The sequence below is a fragment of the Hevea brasiliensis genome, chromosome 4 (assembly GCF_030052815.1).
Source record: "Hevea brasiliensis isolate MT/VB/25A 57/8 chromosome 4, ASM3005281v1, whole genome shotgun sequence".
Classification (NCBI taxonomy): Eukaryota; Viridiplantae; Streptophyta; class Magnoliopsida; order Malpighiales; family Euphorbiaceae; genus Hevea; species Hevea brasiliensis.
The window spans coordinates 1,759,920-1,779,713 of record NC_079496.1 but is presented as its reverse complement, the minus strand read 5'-3'; the positions used below and the strand labels follow the sequence as shown (position 1 = coordinate 1,779,713).

Genomic DNA, 19,794 nt, shown 5'->3' with positions numbered 1-19,794 from the left:
AACAAAACCTTTTTACTCCCACACCTAGATGGGGAGAGCAGCCGCATTAGGCTAGAACAAAATCAGCACCTTCTGTGCCTTAGGACAGGAAACGCTCGGCTTAAACGAGAGAAGGAAAGAAAGTTGAGAGAACCTAACTCTAAAACTTAGACAGAGAGCTCCAATTATTAAGGACAACTTGGTGCATTATTTTTAGCTATAGATGAACTTCCCATATTTATAAATGCAAAGTGTCACATTTTTTACGCATTAAATGTGCTCAATAATCTCTTTCATTTTAGAGTCCTACGCCTAATGAATCTGTCAACAAAAAAAAAAAAAAAGAATAAATTAATTAAATAGATTGATCTATATGCTATATCAAATTGCTAATGAGGCCATTAGTCTGAAGGTCTCTGGACAGTCATTGCCCTGGAATACCATAGACCAAAAGTGAAGCCCTCTGCAGATAGATTTCTCGCACTCCAGTCAACAAGTCCAATATAAAGTAAAGACACTAATAATTGCCTACTAAAATGCTTTCTAAATTGAGAACAGAAGGCAAGTATCTTGGAAGTTGATGGTAAGTAGATTGATATTACATTGCCCGATAACAATATCATTGTACACTTGAAATTAGTTTACTTTATTACAAGGCTTCTTCGCCTGAAAGTGCATCTTTCAAAATAACTTAGAAAATATTACAGATCCAGCTAAACATTGTCAGTAAATCTAGAAATACTAATAATGCAATCACAATTACAAAGTTCTAGGAGGCTTTCAGCATAGAAGTTGAACTGCCCCAGCAATGAAACTAGGAAGGATAACTTGCCTATGGCATCTGTCACCGTGTTGAATGCATGTCTATTGGTTCAACAATTCGAGATCTCCGTCTCCTCTTACCCTCAGGAGTGCACCTCACACCGCTGACATTCCCAAGCTTCACAGAAAACTTGCAGTTTACTTGTGATGGCAGCACTGTTGATTCACCTTGTGAAGATGAATTGACACGTGAGGATGTCAGTCTGCCAAACTTGTCTCCTGAACCCTTGCCACTTCCTTTGGTTATCGGTGATTTAACTCTCTTTTTTGACAATCGAAATTGATTCTGCTCCCGTCTCTTGTCATGGCTAAGAAGCCGGATATGGAATGGATTGGCAGCTGTATAACAGATGGAATTACCACTTGCTCCACTTCTCTGCAAATCAATGTCTCCATTGTTCACCTGAAAATCAGAAAATTAATCGACATAGTACTCTTCATAATGCAAATATGTATCCATTTCACAGTGAACGACTTCACCAATTGAATCACTTTAATCATAGTGCTCAAATTTTAGATTGTAATAGACAAAGTTGATGATGTTACACAACAAAATTTTACCACGTTCTAGAAGCAGAGTTAAGGACCATTCCCTGGTGCACTTTAGTGCAAACTTAAGCACTGAGAGTAGATACTTCAAGCAAAATTGCTGAAGACAATCGCCTCTCTAAAAACCTTTTCTACTTTAAGCTAAACCAACCACGCAGGGCAGGGACTAAAATGTAACAAAGGATTTACCAGCTGAAGAAGTGCAGAGAATGTTCGAGCCACATCATGCTTTTCTTGCCCTTCCACAACATCAACAAAGGACATGACATTATCACTGTCTGCTTCAAGAGATAATTTGTCAAGAATTCTTTCACCGTAGGCATGAATATCAAATGAAGGGCGTGCATCCTATCAGAGAGAAAATTTTCCTTTGATTTGAAGGAGTAAAAAGTTGAGCAACTTAAAAAAGCAGAAGAAAACAAGAGGAATAGCTGTAATTGATCAAAATTAAAGTCCAGATTTAAGTGAGGAAACAAAAGAGTTGGAATTTACCTGTTCTTCCAAGTTGCGCTCAATTTTCTGTTTCCACAATGAAACTCGAGTAGCCAATTCAGTCTGTTTCTCAGTTTCAGCTATGTTAGCAAGAAGAGCATCCTGCATGACAAAAGGTCAGTGATCTTCCACTATCCCATAATAACCAAGCAAAATAAGAGCAGTATGAATGGACTTTGGGAAGGTAATTAAAGTAATAGATTAGATTGATTGCCAATATTAGAGTATATCTGAATCCAATGCAAATGCACTTGGTTTATGACCCTAGCTAAATGCCAAAAAAATTTATGCTTACTAGGTGAGAGAGACATAGATCTTCTAGGCTTGCTTGGGAACTCGGCTCTTCATGTTTAAAAGCTTCATTGGTGTCAAAATGAGTAGAGCTATCATCATACTGTGAAAGATCAATCAATAAGCAACCTCAGGCGTTCCGTGTTCCTACCACACTACTCAGATATAAACTTTAAGACAATCATAAACCTACCAACCTTTTCATGTTGAGGTAAATCTTCATCCATATACATACTTTCTGGCATCTCATCATCAGACTGTTCAAAATCAGGAATTCCACCATCATATCCATTAGCTTCATTATCATTCTCAGCATTACCAAAAGTTTCATTAGCGCTGTTACCTCCATCACTAAGGGATTGCCTTAGCTGCAATAGGAACATCAGGAATCATGCAACAATCACATGACAAGTTCAGGTAACACAATCTCAGGGAAATCAGTACCTTTTCATATAAAGGAGGAGACTGGGAGTTTGTTTCAGATCTTTTGTGACGTGCTTTCCACATTTCTATGAGCTCAGGACTGATAGTACCATCCATCTTAGCAAGTGGAAACAGAGTAGTTATAGAGGTCTGCTTGGCAGAATTTATACCATTCCTTCTGTAGGGTTTTACTGCTTGTTAAGACAAATCCAAGACGAGTGATAATTAGATGCACAAAGAAATCATAAGGAGAAAGAAAACAAACAAGAGAAATAAGTTCTTTAACAACCTTTTCCGAAAGGCTTCATTTTTAAGTTCCCAGGTTCATGGGGATTTAAGGGTTTCCACGGATCATCGTTGCTGTCATCATCTTCTGAATCCTCCAAGTTCCGAGGTTCTGAATATCCATCATCCATATCAAAGTCATGGTTCCCGTCTTCATAATTATCATAAGCAGGAAGATCTGGCCCCACGGTACTGTTATTAACTCCAAAACTGCAATCAGCCATGGAAGGTTGGTTGAGATTTGCATCCAGGTTCTTTCCGAGAGATGACTTGCGTGCAGTCCCCCCGGAACGTCTTGTGGGGGATTGAAAGTTCTTATGAGTTGAGCTTCCCCTATAAGTACTATTTGGTAATTTTCCAGTTTCATCTCCCTTCAAAAAATCATTCACTGCTACAGCATCACAAGGGTCTAAAAGAATAAAATCCCTGTAAAGATCATTGGTGGCTAACTGCAAAAATGCAGAAAAGGACAAGTGTCTTACATCAGGCAGGTAGAAAATTCATCAACATAGAAAAGGTGGATACATAAGTCATACCAGGTATGATTCTAATTCTCCACCATCACCACTGGTATCTAAGCAATCACCTTCAAGGACAATAAGATTTGCTGGTGGTTTCACAAAGTGATAGAAAGAAGCATCTTTACTGGTTGAAGCATCTAAGGAATTCCTTGCTTCCACTGTAGTATGATGAACAATTTAGCTGATATTTGCATTATAACATCACTATAATAGAGTTCAGTATTTAAACCTACCAGGGACATCCACGCACCAAAATTGATCATTTTCTTCATCAGAAACTGCATGGGAACCACTTTGCTCAGGCTGGACTGATGTGCCCTCTGATTGCTCCTGCTGCCTATTCAAAACGCATAAAATCAACAAAACTACTACATTGTTGGCATAGTGGCATGCACAAAATGGATAAGGAGATGTAATGAAAGTAAACCGAATTCAAGATCATTGATCTAATAATCTGGGCAACTATATCCATTAAAGTGAACCCTATGAAATTGTTAACAAGATACATATAATGTGTGGGTGCTCATGCACATAATGGTTTTTTTGTCAGCGTTACATTAACAGATATAAAAGGCAATAATTAAATTTTGAAAATTAAAAACCCATCTGAATGCGGCAACAATAAAATTGGAAAATAATAAGCACAATGGCTTAGCAATCCAATGCTCTATTAAATCATTTTATAATTAAATGCAAAAAGATGTGACCTTCAAATAACTGAACAAATTCTCTAAAATCTATATGCAGCAACTTACAGGCAGAAATTTACTTTCACGAGAAAAATTTGCTTTGTTAGTCCAATTAGAACTTAATCATAAAGAAATGATAAAAAGAGAGAGAGGAAATAAAGAAATTGAACCTCTTTTCAGAAAGAAACTCCAAAGCATGCAAAACCAAGTTATATAAATACTCGACCTTCCTGCTATACACCTGAACCGAACCTTGAAGCAGCAAAGCAGCTACATTCCCCAAAACAAACAATAATTATTCAACAAGAAAACAGGAAAGGGAAAAAAACTTGTTCACAAAAAGGCACAGAGAAACCCTGACCTTCGGCGAAATTGACAGAGGCGTTAGTATTATAGTCTTCGGCGCCGGTAATTTCACCGGAGCAAATCTTCAACAGGTAGTCTTCGAGCTTCGTAGCGAGATCTACCTCCCAGTTGGCTCCTAGGTTTCGCTCTGCCTGGACGGTGTGGATCTTGTTTGGAGGCGGTTCTCTGTTATTAGTCATTTCAATTTGGTTTTGGCATGGTGCAAGGGTTTCAATTGGAAGTTTGTAACCCTAGGGTTTGGGAGTTGATTAAAAAGGGTAGAAAAGAAACGGCGGAAGAAGGGAGTAGACTGGTGGGGCTTGTGGTGTAATTGGTTACCTGGAAAATTGAAGAGAGAGTTTAGATTCGTGCTGATGGAAGTGGGATTTCGCCATTAGTCCTTTTGCTCTTGCAGGTGCTGAAGAAGTTCAAAAGTTTCGATTGATAGGTTTCCCGCTCGTCTCTCGCCCCTGAAATTATAGGCGCGTGAAAACCTTTTTTTTTTTCTGAGACAATAATTATTATTTTTTTTATAGAGAAATTTTTTAGATATTTTATTTTGAATAAAGTAAATTTTATTTCGTGAATAATTATTATTAAATGAATTAAAAGTCATTTATTTACAAATAAAGAATAAAAATATATATATAATGATTTTAAATATTTTAATATAAATTAATGAAATTTTTAACAAAAAATTATAGGCGAAAACGACAGTTTAAAACACATGACAGTGATTTAATAATGAAAGTAATTATCTTTGAAGTGTATAATTATATTATATTTTTTTGAATTTTTTAAATAATACTTTCTATTTGAAAAAAAAAGAATTTAAATTTAAAATTGTGCTATACATAGAAAGTATTACATTAAATCATGTGAGTATTAATTACTTCAATGCAATCAAAATAAAATTCATAAATTGCCATAAAATAAAAAAAAATATAGAAGACATATAAAATAAAATATATATATTTTTAATAATTAATAGAAAGAAGCAAGTGTAAGTGTTATAGTAAATTTTATATATGTAATAACAATAAACTTTGTTGTCCCTCCTTCTTTATAGCTTGATCATGCCAGGAGTATAAGGCACGCCGGTAGCCGGAATCCAAAGGTCTCCGTCGATGAACTTAGCGGCAGTGAAGCCATCAGCTTCCTCTGGAGAGACCTTCTTGATACCCTTCCATGTCACTCTTTTGGTGGCAACAGCACCAGGTCCTCTATTATCGTACTCAGAGTAAGAGCAAGTGTCGAGGCCAAAGCTACCCATCCATGGCATCCAACCCTCTGGGTCGATCAAATCATCTATTTGAGATTGCATGTAGATGGTTCTTGAGTACTGCCTCCATGGCCGACCAAGATAGGCTGCATTGCGGAACCGGAAAGGGAAGTAATCTGGGGCTGCTGTGATGGTGCAGTTTTGGATGACGAAACCAGTGGCTTGGCGTGAGTTATTCCTTCCTTGAGCAGTTATGATGCATCTCTGGCTTTCCAATGGCCTCCTAACCACAAGGTTGCAATTTTGGAAGACTGCAGCTGCGTCACCGAAGATGAAATCAATGGTGCCGGTGATTGTGCAATCACGATAGAATTGACGGTAGGTGTGGGAATAGAGTGTGTCTTGGTAGCCATCCATTCGACAATTATAGAAGATGGACATATCAGATTGTACCCTGAGTGCTACGGCTTGGTGTCCAATGGCTCCTGCAGTATTCTCGAATCCAATGTCCTTGGCAATGAAGTGGCTTCCACTGACCGCTGCAATGATTGAAAATAAATTAGAATTCTTTTAGGTGTAATGACTTATTATTATCGACAATGTCATGTTATAGAGTAATTTTCTGTATTCTGTTATAGAGAGAAACTTACAGACTGTTGATGTTTTGAATGTTTGGACGCCACCAGCGTAGCTGAGACTTCCAGTGATCTTTGTCTTTGTAGGGCCATCTCCGATCATCATGATATGGGTCATGCTCCTTGAGATGGTGACTTGCTCCTTGTAGATACCTGCCTTGATGTAGAGAACAAAGGTTGTGTTTCTCTTCTTGGGGATATTCTTCACGGCTTCATTAATAGTCTTGTACTGACCACTTCCATCCTGAGCAACAGTCATATCAGGCTTAATTGTTGCAGCAGTTTCGGCGAGGATTCTCTCCTTTTCTCGTGTCACCCATGAAGGTAAACCATTGTCATTTAGGAGCCTACGGCCTGTAAGTCCTGCAAGGCTCAAATCCTTGAGGATGGAAGAGAGGCCAGTGACCATAGCAAGTCCATTACTAGTAAGTTGGCTAGAAAGGGTCAAGATTTCCCTCATTTTCTGCCCAGCAGGACCAGTGGTGTTATCGAATCCATCCAAACAAGTTTGCTGGTAAGTGATGGTGGCACTGAGCCAAATTTTGAGGTTAGCCACGTACTCATCCAGTTTGCTAATATCAAAATCTCCAACCTGCTTAAAAGAAGTCTTGAGATCCTCAATTGCATCATCCATTAGTTCTTCGCAATTATCAAGAGCCTGCTTTGCCATTGGGTCTTCTGCAACTTCTCGCAATGTAGTGGAGTTCTTGATGGCTTCACGAAGAGAATCAATGGCAACCTGGAAACCTGCCTGCACAAGCTTGTGAGGGTCACTGGTGTTACCTGCAGCTTCGGTGAGACTAGTCTCGCAGGTTTGTCTATAATCTGTTGGTTGGCAAATGGCCTGTATTGACTTGGAGGAGGTGGATATCTGGTTAGCAGAGCTGGATTCTGCAGACGAACCACCAGCATTTGGGTCGCCATTGACCCCAACCGCCACTGCAACTACCATAGCAACCAGGATAATTGATGAGACGCCAATAACGGCGACCTTCTTCTTCCTTTGGGCTGCATCTTCGGCTCCATCATACCCGTAAGTCATCTTGAATATTTTTAGCTTATTAAAAACCTACAGCACCACCAAAAACAAAAGAGAAAAGATAATGAAGGAAAACAAAATGTGGAGGCAATGTATCTCTACAGAGCTCTTGGGGCTCGCCTGAACGAGTAGTTATTCTATATTGCCCCGAGGGCTCTGGATTGGGAAGTAGATTACAGGCCTTTTATATATATAAATATATTGGAGACACAGAGAGAGGGATAGAGGCAATACAATAATAGAAATTTAAAAAGAAAAGAAAAGAAACAGTTAATTCGGTTAGGAAATGTGTGGTGTGAGAGGGACCAAGACTAATATAGACATATATAGATGGTAGCTTTTGTGGGTAAACTGTTTCAAAATTTGTGCTTTCCTTTGGTTGTGTATGTTGCCTTGGTTTAGGGATAAGATGACCAGTTCTTGTTAATTACAGGCACATACATTTACAAGATGATATAATATTCATTAATAATGCAAAAAAAGAAGGAAAAACTCTATTAAATTTATAATTAGGTCATCTTCTCACTAAAAATAGATATTTATTCTCTTCACTAACTAATAACTATAAGTCTTTGCTAAAAAAGATAGATTGAATAATTAATTATATATAATTATTTTTTATTATTAAAATTTAAATAATTATTTTTTTAGAAAAATTAAATTTTTTTTTATTTATATATTATTTTTAGTAAAGATAAAATTCACATATTATTTAACTCAACTCGTGTTCTATATATTTACCATGGAAAAACACTGAAGACATAGCAAATTAATATATATGTGGTAATTAAGAAGCATCGACTATAACTTTCTTGTATATATAAATAAGATTTTTCATTTTCATATGAATAAATAAATAAATAAATAAAAGCTCATAAAGAGATTGAAATTAAAATCATAATACATTTTATTTATATCCAATAAAATTAAGAATAAAATTAATGAGTTTTAATTTAGAGGTGTGATGGCTTATAAAATCTCATTGCCATGATATGAATGTGCACAGGAGACAACTATAGCACCACAAATTCAAGATCAGAAGGTAGTTTTTGCTGCAGATCAATGGCACGCTCTTTAGCCAATTTATACTCCCTTGTTTCCCTGAACTTTGACTTGAGTAGTTGGCATCTAGACTTGAATAGTTCGGCTAACGGATATGGTCGACAAGGATCGATGATTATCTTCTCAAGGGAAACAGCATTCTTGGATAAATGCAGCAGAAATTCTACTTCAGCTGTGCTTCCAACAAACCCAATAAACTCCACCACCTTGAGGCAATGATATGCATGCTCATCTATTAATGATTGTACATCTCCAGATGACATCTCTGCATAACATATCTGCCTCAAGGAAAAGAGAAAACTATATCATTTTCTTTTGTAAATAATGAGGTTTCATTAAAGAAAACTCTTACGTGCAAAGAGCCAAAGATGAAGAGAGAATTGAAAAAACAAGTCTTGATCATTGATGCCTGTAGATCAACTGATAATAAATTTACCAGTCAGTAAAGAAGAATATATTTTAAAGCAAAGAAAACACTCACCAGCAAGGTAAGTTTATGCAATGAAGGAGAGGCTCTTGTTAGAGGAGTGAGTAGAAAGAGGTCCCCAAAATCTAGCAGTGCAACTTTTAGTTCCAAATATTTAAGATTACTTAATTCAGGAAATTGTTGTGGGGCTGTCATAAAAAGCTTCTGCAAATTTCAACGAGAAATCAATCAGAAGTAGGTATATAGAATTATGGGAAGTAAAGACTATCTACGGAATATAGAGCATGAACATAATTCAACTTACAAGAGGACCAGGGAAATGCAAGTTAAGTGTCTTTAATCGAGACAGAAAACTCGAATGCTCGAAAACGTTATCAACAACGATTTTAAAGAAATTCCCCGCAACACTGAGTTCAAGAAGCTGAGGAACATACTTAAAATGAACAACTTCAGGCCCACGATACGAAAGTGATACTAAATTTACAGCAGAAATCTCTAGTTTTTTAAAATTTCTGCAGCACCATAGCTCTAAATGCGTCAGCTTCAGTGTTGGACCCCGAATGTTCAGACTTAATAGAGATGATGAATTCTTCACGCTTAACACTTCAAGAAATGGACAATGAGATAGCAGGTACTCAAGAATACCTCCAGTCACATTTACACGCTTCAAATGCAGTGCTGTTAGGGAACTTGGGCTTGAATTGTGAAATAAGTGAGAAGGCAAAGAGTACAGCCCAGAGTAATCAGCCATTCGTAAATCTGTGAAATCCAGCTCAAGTTTTTGAACCTTCTTATCCAATGCAAATTTGATCCAGTTATCTACATCGCCTTCATTGCCAACGTCAAATATAATTCTTAATCCATCCACTGTAAGAGCCTTATGTAATCCCAAAACTTGATTAACCCATCTAACAAAACGTAGCCTTTCTTCAAGGAGTGAATTTCGATCACCTGAACCCAGGGGAAATCTTAATTCTTCTAAAATAAGTGATGCATCAAAATCTAAAGTACCAGAAAAGAATGCCCACAAGTATCTCCATCTTCTGGAAAGAATGCTAGTTTGTGCTGCATCTTTCATAGGCAAATGGGACAGAAATAAGACAAGTACATCGCTTGGCAATTGACTAATGCGATCTTCTGCATCAGTTTCTTTTAGTTGCTCTTTTAAGTGGCAACAGGAACAATCTGCATCCAAGTCATTGTGTTTTCTGTAACACTGCAAAGTATTAAACAAATGTGAGATAAATGGCACCATTCCAGCAAAAAATAGAACTCTTTTACAACTTCTTCTACCAGGTTTCCCTTTTGCTTTTCCCTTCCGAAAAACTTTTCTATATGTGTAATCCCTTCCCTTGAAGAGAAGAAAAGCTTATGGTTTTTCTTGTAAAATTCTACGAGAAGCTTTAGAATGTAATAAATCTGAAGTGAAGTGCCAAATATCCAAACAAATAAAAAATCCAGACTATTAATTACCTTTTTCATTGCAAAATTGAAGCTTGTTGCCAAAGGTTAAGAGGAGCGCCTCAAGTTGAGAGTTGAGACCCTTAATTTAGAATCTGCAGAGAGGACTAGATAAAGGCAGATTATAACAGAAAATGAATTCAACATTTTCAGAGAATGAGAATAAGCACTCACCCAATTGAGATCTTCGAATGCCTTTCTGTTTTAGAAGGCAAATTAAAGAATTTTCAGGGAAAACTCTTACATGGATTCCTTCTCTAACTCCAATACTCCATTACTTTTTATAGTCAAAATGGATAATTAGACTGTTCGCCAAAATACAAATATGTTCTTTAACGTCACACGCCGACGGCTAATGGGAAGTTCTTTTTTAAAAAAAAAAATAATAAAAGAAGAAAGTTATTCCTTTTCTCATTTAAGGTGTATTTGATATTATATGTGAGTCAGCTTAACAATTTTTACATTAAATATTTATATTAATAAAATTAATTAAAAAATAATATTTAATAAAAATATTAATAAAATTAATTAAAAATATATGTAATAAATAGAATAATTTAAATATAAATATTTAATTAATTATTATTAAACTATTTTTTATATGCTCGAGCTTTAATATAGTTGCATTATAGTTGATATCAAAAATTATTTCTGCAAATATAATATTATAATTATTTAAAATTAAATTTAATATATTTCATATAAAAAATAGAAATATTTTTAAAATTATTTTTTTAATAATATATATTTTTTTAATATTTAATTTTATAACCCAATGTCATATACAATTTAATTAATGCCACTAAAAATTCCAATTTTCCATATTCATTCCAATCCACCTTCCTCATTACTTATTAAACTAATTAATTATTTAAATTTGTCAATGTTTATAATTTTTTTTAAATAAATAAATAATTAATTTATATAGATTAATTTTATCAACATTATAATTCTTTTATTTAAATTTTATTAATTAAAACAATTAAATAAATAAAAGTATATAATATTATCCAAATGTCCTTCACTTTAATAAAAAAAATTATTGAAAAATAATTCTCATATCTTTGTACACATGATAATATTTGATTAGACGATAAAATAAAAAGAAAATGAATAATAGATCTTTTTATTATTTTATTTAGTTTTAAATTTTTTTATGAAAGTTATTTTAAAATTTTATATTCTTTAATAAATAAATAAATAAATAAATATATATATATATATATATATATATATATATATATATATATATATATATAAATTGAATGAAAAGACTAAAAAACACAATAAATTTATAGGTTATCGACTGATTCAACTTTATAAATAAGACTAATTTTTATTTTTCAAATTGCTTATTCAATAGCCTATAAATGTTACTTTTTTCAAAAAGTGTTTTTTGATCTTTGAAATTCAATGACAAATAAGCTTGAATACTTCTTTTGGGTGCAAAATCTATGATGTATGTTAGATAGTTTTTTGATTTTAAAGCTAGAATTTTTTTTTAAGTGGAATGATTTATTATACTAAATATATACCTCATTTACGTGTTTGGATATAAAATTAAAAAATTTTAATTATTGTGAATATTTTGAATGATATGATTACCCAATTCTTGATTAAGTAAGAAGGATAATTTTTAGACTTCCGAGTAAGATTGATAGACACGAGGAAAATATTACGGGAAAGAGATTAATATAAATTTCATATGTATAACTTTAATTTTTTAATTTCTTTTTATTTTATAGTATGATACTATCATATATCAGATTAATTGAAAATATGATGAGATCTTGATATGAAAAATTTTTATATTAATTTTTTTAAGTTACAGGACTTTTATGAAACGTTTTTTAAATCAAGACAGAAAATGAAAAATGAAAATATAATAAACTTTCAAGTTGAAAGAAACTGAAGAAGATAGTTACCAAATTGGTTTTAGTCAAAATCGCAGCTTTGAAAAGTTAAAATCAAACTACAAAATAATTTGGATTGTAATTTCAGTTCAATTCCTATTTAGTTTCCACTTTGATACACTAATTGAAATTTAGACGAATTCAATTTCAATCGAATATTATCTACAATCAGCAATCAAATAATAATTTTTTTATACAATTTTTCCATTAAAAAAAAAAATTGTGTAATGTCAATAAGGAAATAACAAGGGTCAGTTTTGGTCTAACGCAGTAACGCACACCGCGCGCCCTCCATAGTTGACAAACTTTTGTTGGCCCTATGGAAATTACATTACATTAAATTAAACCATCCGTTCGTAGCTCGGCCAACAGTCATGCATTCCTTAAGCAATGAAGAATTCAAATTGAAGACCAATTACGCCATTGATGACATTGATTCTCCTGTTTTACGCATCATGAATCATTTGGATCTTATTTGTTATTACAAAGATCCACCATTATTTATCTCTCCAATCAGATTTCTTTTGCAGCTTCTCTTTTTTCCCCTTATATATATATATATTGCTAGTAAAAAAAAAAAAAAAAATGAAGGCAAGTACCCCAAAGCTTTCAGAGTTTAGCTCTCTTTAATTCCAAGTTGGCAATGGTTCCCAAGTGGACTTCATCTGGACCATCTGCAATTCTCAATGTTCTTGCTGTAGCCCAAAGATGTGATAAAACGGTGTCAGATGATAGACCAGCGGCACCATGTACTTCCATTGCCATGTCCAGCACCATTAGTGCCATGTTTGGAGCTGCTACCTGTTCCACATTAACTCAACTCATTTTATTTACCTTTTTCTTTTCCAAAATAAGATAACAAATGAAAATATACCATGCTAAATTCAAATTTAACCACCCAAAATTTACCTTGGCCATTGCAATAGTTCCACGGGCATTTTTATTCCCAAACCGATCAAGCTGATTGGCTGCCTCCAAAACCAATAATCTGGTTTTCTCCAGCTCTACTCGACACTGCATAGAACAGCCAACTATATATAAGATTTCAATCATTCAACAACTTAGTATCAACATAAGAGAGATTTTAAGGTGAGCTATGCCAATATGCTAGCCCATTCCCCTTAAAATAAAGGAAATGCAGAGTGTAGGATCAGAATGTGGACAAATTTCTAACCCACTTCGACTCTTTAACTCAGTTGTTGAAAGGATATATTTCTAAGAAAAAGCTAATTAAATACCTTGGCAATATCTGAACGAAATGAACCATGCTCAGCGATCAATTTTCCAAATGCTCTTCTACTGAGAGCCCTTTGAACCATCAATTGCATTCCACGCTCAGCAGCACCTACCAATCTCATGCAATGGTGCAATCTTCCTGGGCCCAGTCTACCCTGCAAGGATGTAGAGCCAACAGAGATGTAATATTCACTTGCAAGTGGGAACTAAACTACTGCAGATCCTAAATGTCAACAGACTAGCAGCCACCAACTCGAGTAGATCAACTCTACTACCATGGTCTACAAATCATATCCCATTTTAGATGGAGGTTTCACAAATATAAGTATCTAAACAGGTTCTAACCACAGGTGCCAAAATTCACTGCACCCCTAGCAATTGTGTTTCCAGATCACAAGAATCCTTAAAACTAGCATTCCAAAATGAAATCAACCAGGGGTAAAGAATCAAATAATATTGCTATTTGTATTATTACACTGCGATTTTTGGAAGTGGATTTTTTTTGTAGCATAAAAAAATTAGCAAAGCAAATTATAATTGAACCTAATTTATAACACGTCTAGGATACTAGAAAAAAAAGTTTGTGGCAGTTCTTATTTCAATCCAGTGCCTGTTTTCATTACATAATGATCATAAAGAAGCCTATCCTTACCATAACACATTTCTAGGCAAGGATGTCTTGCATTCCTGTTTTCATTCCATGTACCAGAGCAATCCACGTTCTAGATAAACTAGGATCTGACAAGCATGAGTGATACATGTTGAATGTGGAACTGGTAGAAAAATTGCATAGCAGGAGAACTCAAGAATCCTGTCTATACAAGTTAATAGAAGTTTAATGAAGCCTGCACTTCAGCTCACAAGCACAAGTTGACAGCCTCAGAAATTGAATTAAAGTTTTATTCAGAGTTCAACAGAATACGGAAGCTAACTTCCATTGAAGTTCATTAAATTGCTTACAAAGGAAGGAACTGACTTTACCTGGGCAATCTCAAATCCACGTCCTTCTCCCAATAGGATATTCTTTGCAGGCACACATACATTTTCAAATGAAATTTCAGCATGACCATGAGGTGCATCATCAAAGCCAAAGACCATGAGTGGCCCCTTTATGTGTACACCTGGAGTCTCAATATCCACTAAGATCATGGACTGCTGCTTATGCTTAGCAGCGGTGAAGTTGGTTTTTCCCTGCAAATTGTTCCATTGAGCTTCTTTAACTACATGAACAACTAATAGAACCATCCTGTCCAACCATGCTGGAAGAACTAACCATTACTATAAGAAGTCTACACCTTGGATCCATGGCTCCACTTGTCCACCACTTGTTCCCATTGATGATATAGGAATCCCCTTGCCTATACAAGCAAAGCAAATATTGCTAATATGATTAGAGCAGAAGTCCAAAATAATTATCATATATCACAAAAATAATTAACACCCTAAGGAACAAACAATAAAATATAACTTCTATATGCTTTTGATTAATAAAGGCACACGCCTTCTCTCACAACACCCCCCCCCCCCCCCTCCCTTCCTCTCTCTTTCAATAAGATACCTTCTAATAGAACACTCAATATTTGTAGCATCAGATGATGCAACTTGTGGTTCCGTCATTGCAAATCCAGAACGAATCCTTCCCTCAAGAATTGGTATAAGCCATTTGAGTAGTTGTTCTTTGTTCCCATATCGCAGCAATACCTAATAAAAAATTAAATAACCAAAGTAAGAATGCTTCAAGATAGTAAATGTGCAATGCAACAAAAGCAAACCATACCATTCTACATGCAGATGCCACAAATCTTTTTGGATGCATGTTCTATCAATTATTATCTTGATGAAGTTTAAGCCATGCAAGATTTATGTAGCTCATGCATCCCACTATACTCTGCATGACAAAGTATCTCTGAATGTGTTTATTCAAGCAGCCAAGTTACTCTGTTTTCAAATCTTAGCATTTGGGAAAGGGAAAATACCATAACAGCTACTTATGGATACAGTGGTTACACCATTTGAAGGTCAAAATGGAAGACTATGCGGTAATCACAGTAATAAATTGTTTCCAGACCTTGAAAAGCATAAAATAATTTTTACCTCCATATTTCCAGTGTCAGGCGCACCACAATTGAATACCTGTGGAGCCCAAACCGAACGACCCATGATCTCACAAAGGTATCCATATTCAAGGTTCAAGAGGCCTGCACCAAGTAATTGATTATGGGCATCATTGGAGATAGCATCATTACTTCCATCAAAGATCAGTTTTCTTGCTCTTTCAGCACTATCAAACTGCAGAAAAATACATGTTCACAAGAATTTTGTGATTCAAACACATATCTTACTAGTAAAAATGATAATAACAGCAGAAAGAAGGTCTGGTAAGATGTTAAAAGAAATACAGGTATCCATAAGTTCCAAAGTCCCTCTTTCTTTGCCAGTTCCTTCAACCTCTCCTCCTCTGGGTGCACTGTCCAACGCGACGATGACTGGGCAAGCTTGTAGAACTCATTTTCCAAAGGGTAAATGTGATCTTCCATAAACCTGATTAACTTTTTCCTAAGTTCAAGCACTTTTTTGCCAGGAATAAATCTCCCATTCACTTCTGAAAGGCCTTGAACTTCATTCTCACCACCAAATCGTGTTATGTAATCCTGTGCAATTGAATCTACATAATAAAAAGAAGCAAGCAGCTTAGGCAAAAAGTTTTAGTAGCAAAAACATTAAACAAAAGAAGAAGTGAATTTCTCAGTTGATCAACATTGGGATTAACAACTTTCCATAGCATTTCCAACAGGGAATGTCTTCGGTGCAACTACGAAGGCAGGTACATAAGACAATTCTAAAGCTTGTTATGAACTTTGACTTTTGACAAAAACTCTCTCCTCTCCCCACAATGAAGTACAATATAAATATCGTACGCAGATGTGGCTTCATTTTCCACAAGCCCCCTAAAACCTTCATTCTTCTCAGTTGTTACTTAATTTCCATGTGCTAGGCATGAATTATGTAACTCTATACCAAAATAATGTTCTTAGAAATACTAAAGTCAGGATGTGCTGACTATAGCAAAGTTGGTAGACCTATAAAATTTGAATATGGTAGAGTTACCTGAAGGAGGGTGATGAGGTAGCACAGATTTTCTCGCAATAAAAGCCCATGCAGAGTCTATGAGACCATTGGCATGATTTCCTGCATTTCGGGCACGCTCACCTCCTGTAGCATTGCCCTGCATTTGGTGATAGAATTTACATTAAAATATTGGTCTTCCACGACAAAGGCTTTTAACACAAGATTAGCAATAAAAGCATCAAATTTTACATTCAAGAGATTACCATAATCCATCGACTATGTACCCCAGCAAGAATAGATGCCCCACGGAACAAAGCAAAGGCAACATAGAACTTCCACACATTGGCTGGCCATTGTTTTCCCTAGATTACAACATTTCAACAGAGAATTCTTTTCAATCAGTTCAACGAATATGTACTAGATATCAATCATAAGCATATACTAGACCAAAATGCCTGGTCATATGCACCAGTAATCCATTCTTATGGAAGAGTACAGATTTGCTGGACCTACTCCTCACCGACATACATGAGTTTTAGTTGAACTAACAAGTCGGTTCCCTTAGTCTTTTAAGTACTAAAATTACATTCAGAAAGTCATGGAGAAATCAATCAACAGGGAATTTAGAACACATAGTCTGCAAAACTAATTGATTGATACTTTTAGGCTTCTAGCATAACAGTATTGCCTTTGTCAATCACCTAGTACTAGACCTCTTTTATTAAAAAAAAACCCACTGCATATATCTTCTACATACGTTGATTTCCTCAATCCTCACAAGAATTAACTTTTGAAAAGCCAGCAAAATTAAACCAAAGGATCTTACAGATGAAGAGCAGTATTCTGCCAGATATTCCGCCTGTGAAGGAATCCCTTCTGGAATTCCAGTAAGTTCAAAGCCTTTACCCAATTGTTCATTGTGAAGGTTCATATCTGCGATATATGCCTGCCAAAAAAAGAAGAAAGCAATTAACTTAGATAAAGAAAAAGTGAATTCTTTGCCAATGATGCAAATCAACAAAAGCAGAGCTTAAGTAGAATATTACAGCATCAGCATCATACTGTAGAAGAAGAAAATACAAAAGAAGGAAAGGGAAAAGAAAGGCTTGATACCAGACAGCTGTAAGCAACATCACTCATCTGATTTCCAAGAGTAGACAATTCCCAGTCAAGAATACCAATCACCCGATCCTGCACCATAAAGAGTTTCTTATTAGATAAATGACAAATAAATTAAGCTGCTCCAAATATTTATAAAAAAAGAGCTTTGATCATAATACAAATAACAAAAACATAAATCGTACTGCATTCACATCTCTTTCGCCATCATAGACTAGATAGAGATACTTTGAGTCAAAAATTTAAGCACCCATATAAGTGCGTCAAAGATGAAACATGTGCATTCAAATTAAAAAGAACCCTTAGAGCAACAGACCTCAGTGGGATGAAATACAACATTATCAATGCGAAAGTCTCCATGAACAAGGCCTGCTGATGCCCCTGGAGAATCTTCTGGGGGAATTTGTTGCAGCAACCAATCTGAGAGCGCTAACATCTTTGGATTCCTGGGAGACTTATCCTCACCAGTTGATGCAATGTATTGTTTGGTCCATCTATCTACCTAGAAAAAGAATAAAATAAAATAAATCGTAAGCACCACCATTAATCGCAAGGGAAAACTTCAAGCACCAAAAACTCTGGCAGTACTAGTCCTCCAACCAGTCCCTTTCCTTCTGCTTCCACCATACACATTACCCAACCTCAAGTCATTAAAAATTTTATTACAACATTGTGCCCTTCTTAGTACAAATGAGCATACAGGCAGCAGAGTTAGAATCGCTAACATCTAAGTTAGAATCCAACCCACCTGTCGTTTACAATAGTTATCTCGCCGTCCATATTTCCCTAGTCCAATAGCATCCACATCAACGGAATGTAGAGCAGCCAACGCTCTGGCAGTTTCTCGATAAATTGCCCCCCTCCTCTCAGGTGCCACACCCTGATCAAACAAAATTATTGGCTCAATTCTTCTACTCCTCAAACTTATATACAACAATCACAAGAAATCAAAGTATTGTGTTTGCAGTAGAAAACAAAACTAGGGGGAAAAAAAGCCATACCGGTAACTTGGGTTCTATAAAAATCCGACCTTCCAAATACTCCATAATGTAAAATGCAGTTCCAATTATATTCGGATCTGTACACAGACAGAAAACTTTAGGAACTGGAACTCGTGTGTGCTCACCCAGCGCCCGCAGAACCTGACACATTAAAATATCAAAAAAAACAAAAAGAAGCTTTCGTTTATTTGCTGTTTTTTTCTCAGGAAACTAAACCAATAACAAAGCTCTCAGCAGTCACAGCCTGAAAATAATCAGTTAACCGGAAATACCAGATACTCTCTGTCGACGGCATGAGCTGACTGGAGCAATTTGCCAGGAGGCTTCTTCCTCAAAACGTACCGTTTCAACGAAACTCCGGTACCCACTTCTAGCAGAAACGTAGGGTTCGATTGTCCATGCCCGAACTAAATTATTACACATACGAATAAACAGAAAAAAGGAAAACCCAGAAATTTAAAAATAATAAAAAAAGAGTAAAATTTCAAAAGAGGATTACAATCCTGATAGACAAATAAATACCTGTTTAACAATGAAAGTGGAGGGAGAGGCAGGGAAGCCAGCGACATTAGCAGAAGCGTAGCGAAACAAAGCGTGACGATCAAACTCGTGAGCTTCCTGCACTTGCCTTAACAAGTCGGATGTACGGATAGCCATCTAGGAAAATTTAGGCCGTTTCAAGCGCAATAATAACACGCAAGAAAAGGCAGTCAAGTGATGATGTGGAAGTCAAGTGATTTGCAGGAAATTCACGCAAGGAGATTATTGGGAAAATTTCTGACTAGGAAACGACGCCTGTTGAAGCTACGAGGGAAAGGGGAGGGAAGTAGCCATTGAAGGGCGAGCCATCGCCAGAACGACGTGCAGATAAGGACATGCTTTCGTTATAGAAGCTGTTTCGATGTTTTCTTTTTATGTTGGACTGATGACACCCACAAGGTCAATTCAGAAACAGTAAATTAAAGAGTACCAATATAGTTGGGTGTTTGGACGGACTTAAAACTGCTTTTTCATTAAAAAAATCATTTTAGATAAAAAAAATTTGTTTTAATATTTAAATAATTAAAATTTTTTAATTATTTAATGTATTAAAAAATTATATATCTCACCCATAAAAAATTAATTATTTTTTAAATTTAAGAGTATAAAATTTTTTTTCCAGTTTTTCTGGATCATGGTTGGTAAAAGGGTTGGATTTTCAATTTTCCATATCA

The 19,794-nt window shown here is 35.4% G+C and overlaps 4 protein-coding genes across 11 annotated transcripts; all 4 read right to left on the bottom strand.

Annotated features, from left to right (window-relative positions):
- Positions 1-549: 549 nt before the first annotated feature.
- LOC110633116 (condensin-2 complex subunit H2) lies at positions 550-4,899 on the bottom strand. Of its 2 annotated transcripts, none has more exons than XM_021781594.2 (11): positions 4,413-4,899; positions 4,222-4,321; positions 3,596-3,699; positions 3,378-3,520; positions 2,846-3,290; positions 2,578-2,747; positions 2,331-2,501; positions 2,138-2,236; positions 1,843-1,944; positions 1,540-1,698; positions 550-1,204 (listed from the first exon to the last, which is right to left on the bottom strand). In XM_021781594.2, the coding sequence occupies exons 1-11, from the start codon at positions 4,594-4,596 to the stop codon at positions 824-826; spliced, it is 2,058 nt and encodes a 685-aa protein (XP_021637286.1). In that variant the 5' UTR covers positions 4,597-4,899; the 3' UTR covers positions 550-823. The 2 variants fall into 2 exon arrangements, with proteins under 2 accessions (XP_021637286.1, XP_021637288.1); XM_021781596.2 differs by having other exon boundaries at positions 1,062-1,204; positions 1,540-1,718.
- Positions 4,900-5,271: 372 nt separating this feature from the next.
- Positions 5,272-7,846, bottom strand: LOC110633038 (putative pectinesterase/pectinesterase inhibitor 28). Its single transcript, XM_021781483.2, has 2 exons — positions 6,269-7,846; positions 5,272-6,157 (listed from the first exon to the last, which is right to left on the bottom strand). The coding sequence occupies exons 1-2, from the start codon at positions 7,293-7,295 to the stop codon at positions 5,460-5,462; spliced, it is 1,725 nt and encodes a 574-aa protein (XP_021637175.2). The 5' UTR covers positions 7,296-7,846; the 3' UTR covers positions 5,272-5,459.
- A 329-nt stretch (positions 7,847-8,175) lies between these two features.
- LOC110633097 (F-box/LRR-repeat protein At3g58900-like) lies at positions 8,176-10,515 on the bottom strand. 4 transcript variants are annotated; one of them, XM_021781571.2, is made up of 5 exons: positions 10,417-10,515; positions 10,255-10,337; positions 9,086-9,997; positions 8,836-8,985; positions 8,176-8,632 (listed from the first exon to the last, which is right to left on the bottom strand). In XM_021781571.2, exons 2-5 carry the CDS (start codon positions 10,261-10,263, stop codon positions 8,306-8,308), a joined length of 1,398 nt encoding a protein of 465 aa, XP_021637263.2. In that variant the 5' UTR covers positions 10,264-10,337; positions 10,417-10,515; the 3' UTR covers positions 8,176-8,305. The 4 variants fall into 4 exon arrangements, with proteins under 4 accessions (XP_021637263.2, XP_058002366.1, XP_058002368.1 ...); XM_058146383.1 differs by having other exon boundaries at positions 10,255-10,498; XM_058146385.1 differs by lacking the exons at positions 10,255-10,337; positions 10,417-10,515 and having other exon boundaries at positions 9,086-9,732; positions 9,810-9,991.
- A 2,038-nt stretch (positions 10,516-12,553) lies between these two features.
- On the bottom strand, positions 12,554-19,485 carry LOC110633081 (probable acyl-CoA dehydrogenase IBR3). 4 transcript variants are annotated; one of them, XM_058144943.1, is made up of 18 exons: positions 19,103-19,483; positions 18,853-18,987; positions 18,581-18,721; positions 18,328-18,459; positions 17,896-18,081; positions 17,574-17,651; positions 17,287-17,406; positions 16,724-16,822; positions 16,500-16,617; positions 15,791-16,056; positions 15,486-15,680; positions 14,950-15,092; positions 14,665-14,749; positions 14,373-14,582; positions 13,394-13,546; positions 13,065-13,169; positions 12,755-12,956; positions 12,554-12,596 (listed from the first exon to the last, which is right to left on the bottom strand). In XM_058144943.1, the coding sequence occupies exons 1-17, from the start codon at positions 19,235-19,237 to the stop codon at positions 12,765-12,767; spliced, it is 2,493 nt and encodes an 830-aa protein (XP_058000926.1). In that variant the 5' UTR covers positions 19,238-19,483; the 3' UTR covers positions 12,554-12,596; positions 12,755-12,764. The 4 variants fall into 4 exon arrangements, with proteins under 4 accessions (XP_058000926.1, XP_021637241.2, XP_058000928.1 ...); XM_021781549.2 differs by having other exon boundaries at positions 12,554-12,956; XM_058144945.1 differs by lacking the exons at positions 12,554-12,596; positions 12,755-12,956; positions 13,065-13,169 and adding an exon at positions 14,044-14,129 and having other exon boundaries at positions 13,408-13,546; positions 19,103-19,485.
- Between the last annotated feature and the right edge of the window lie 309 nt (positions 19,486-19,794).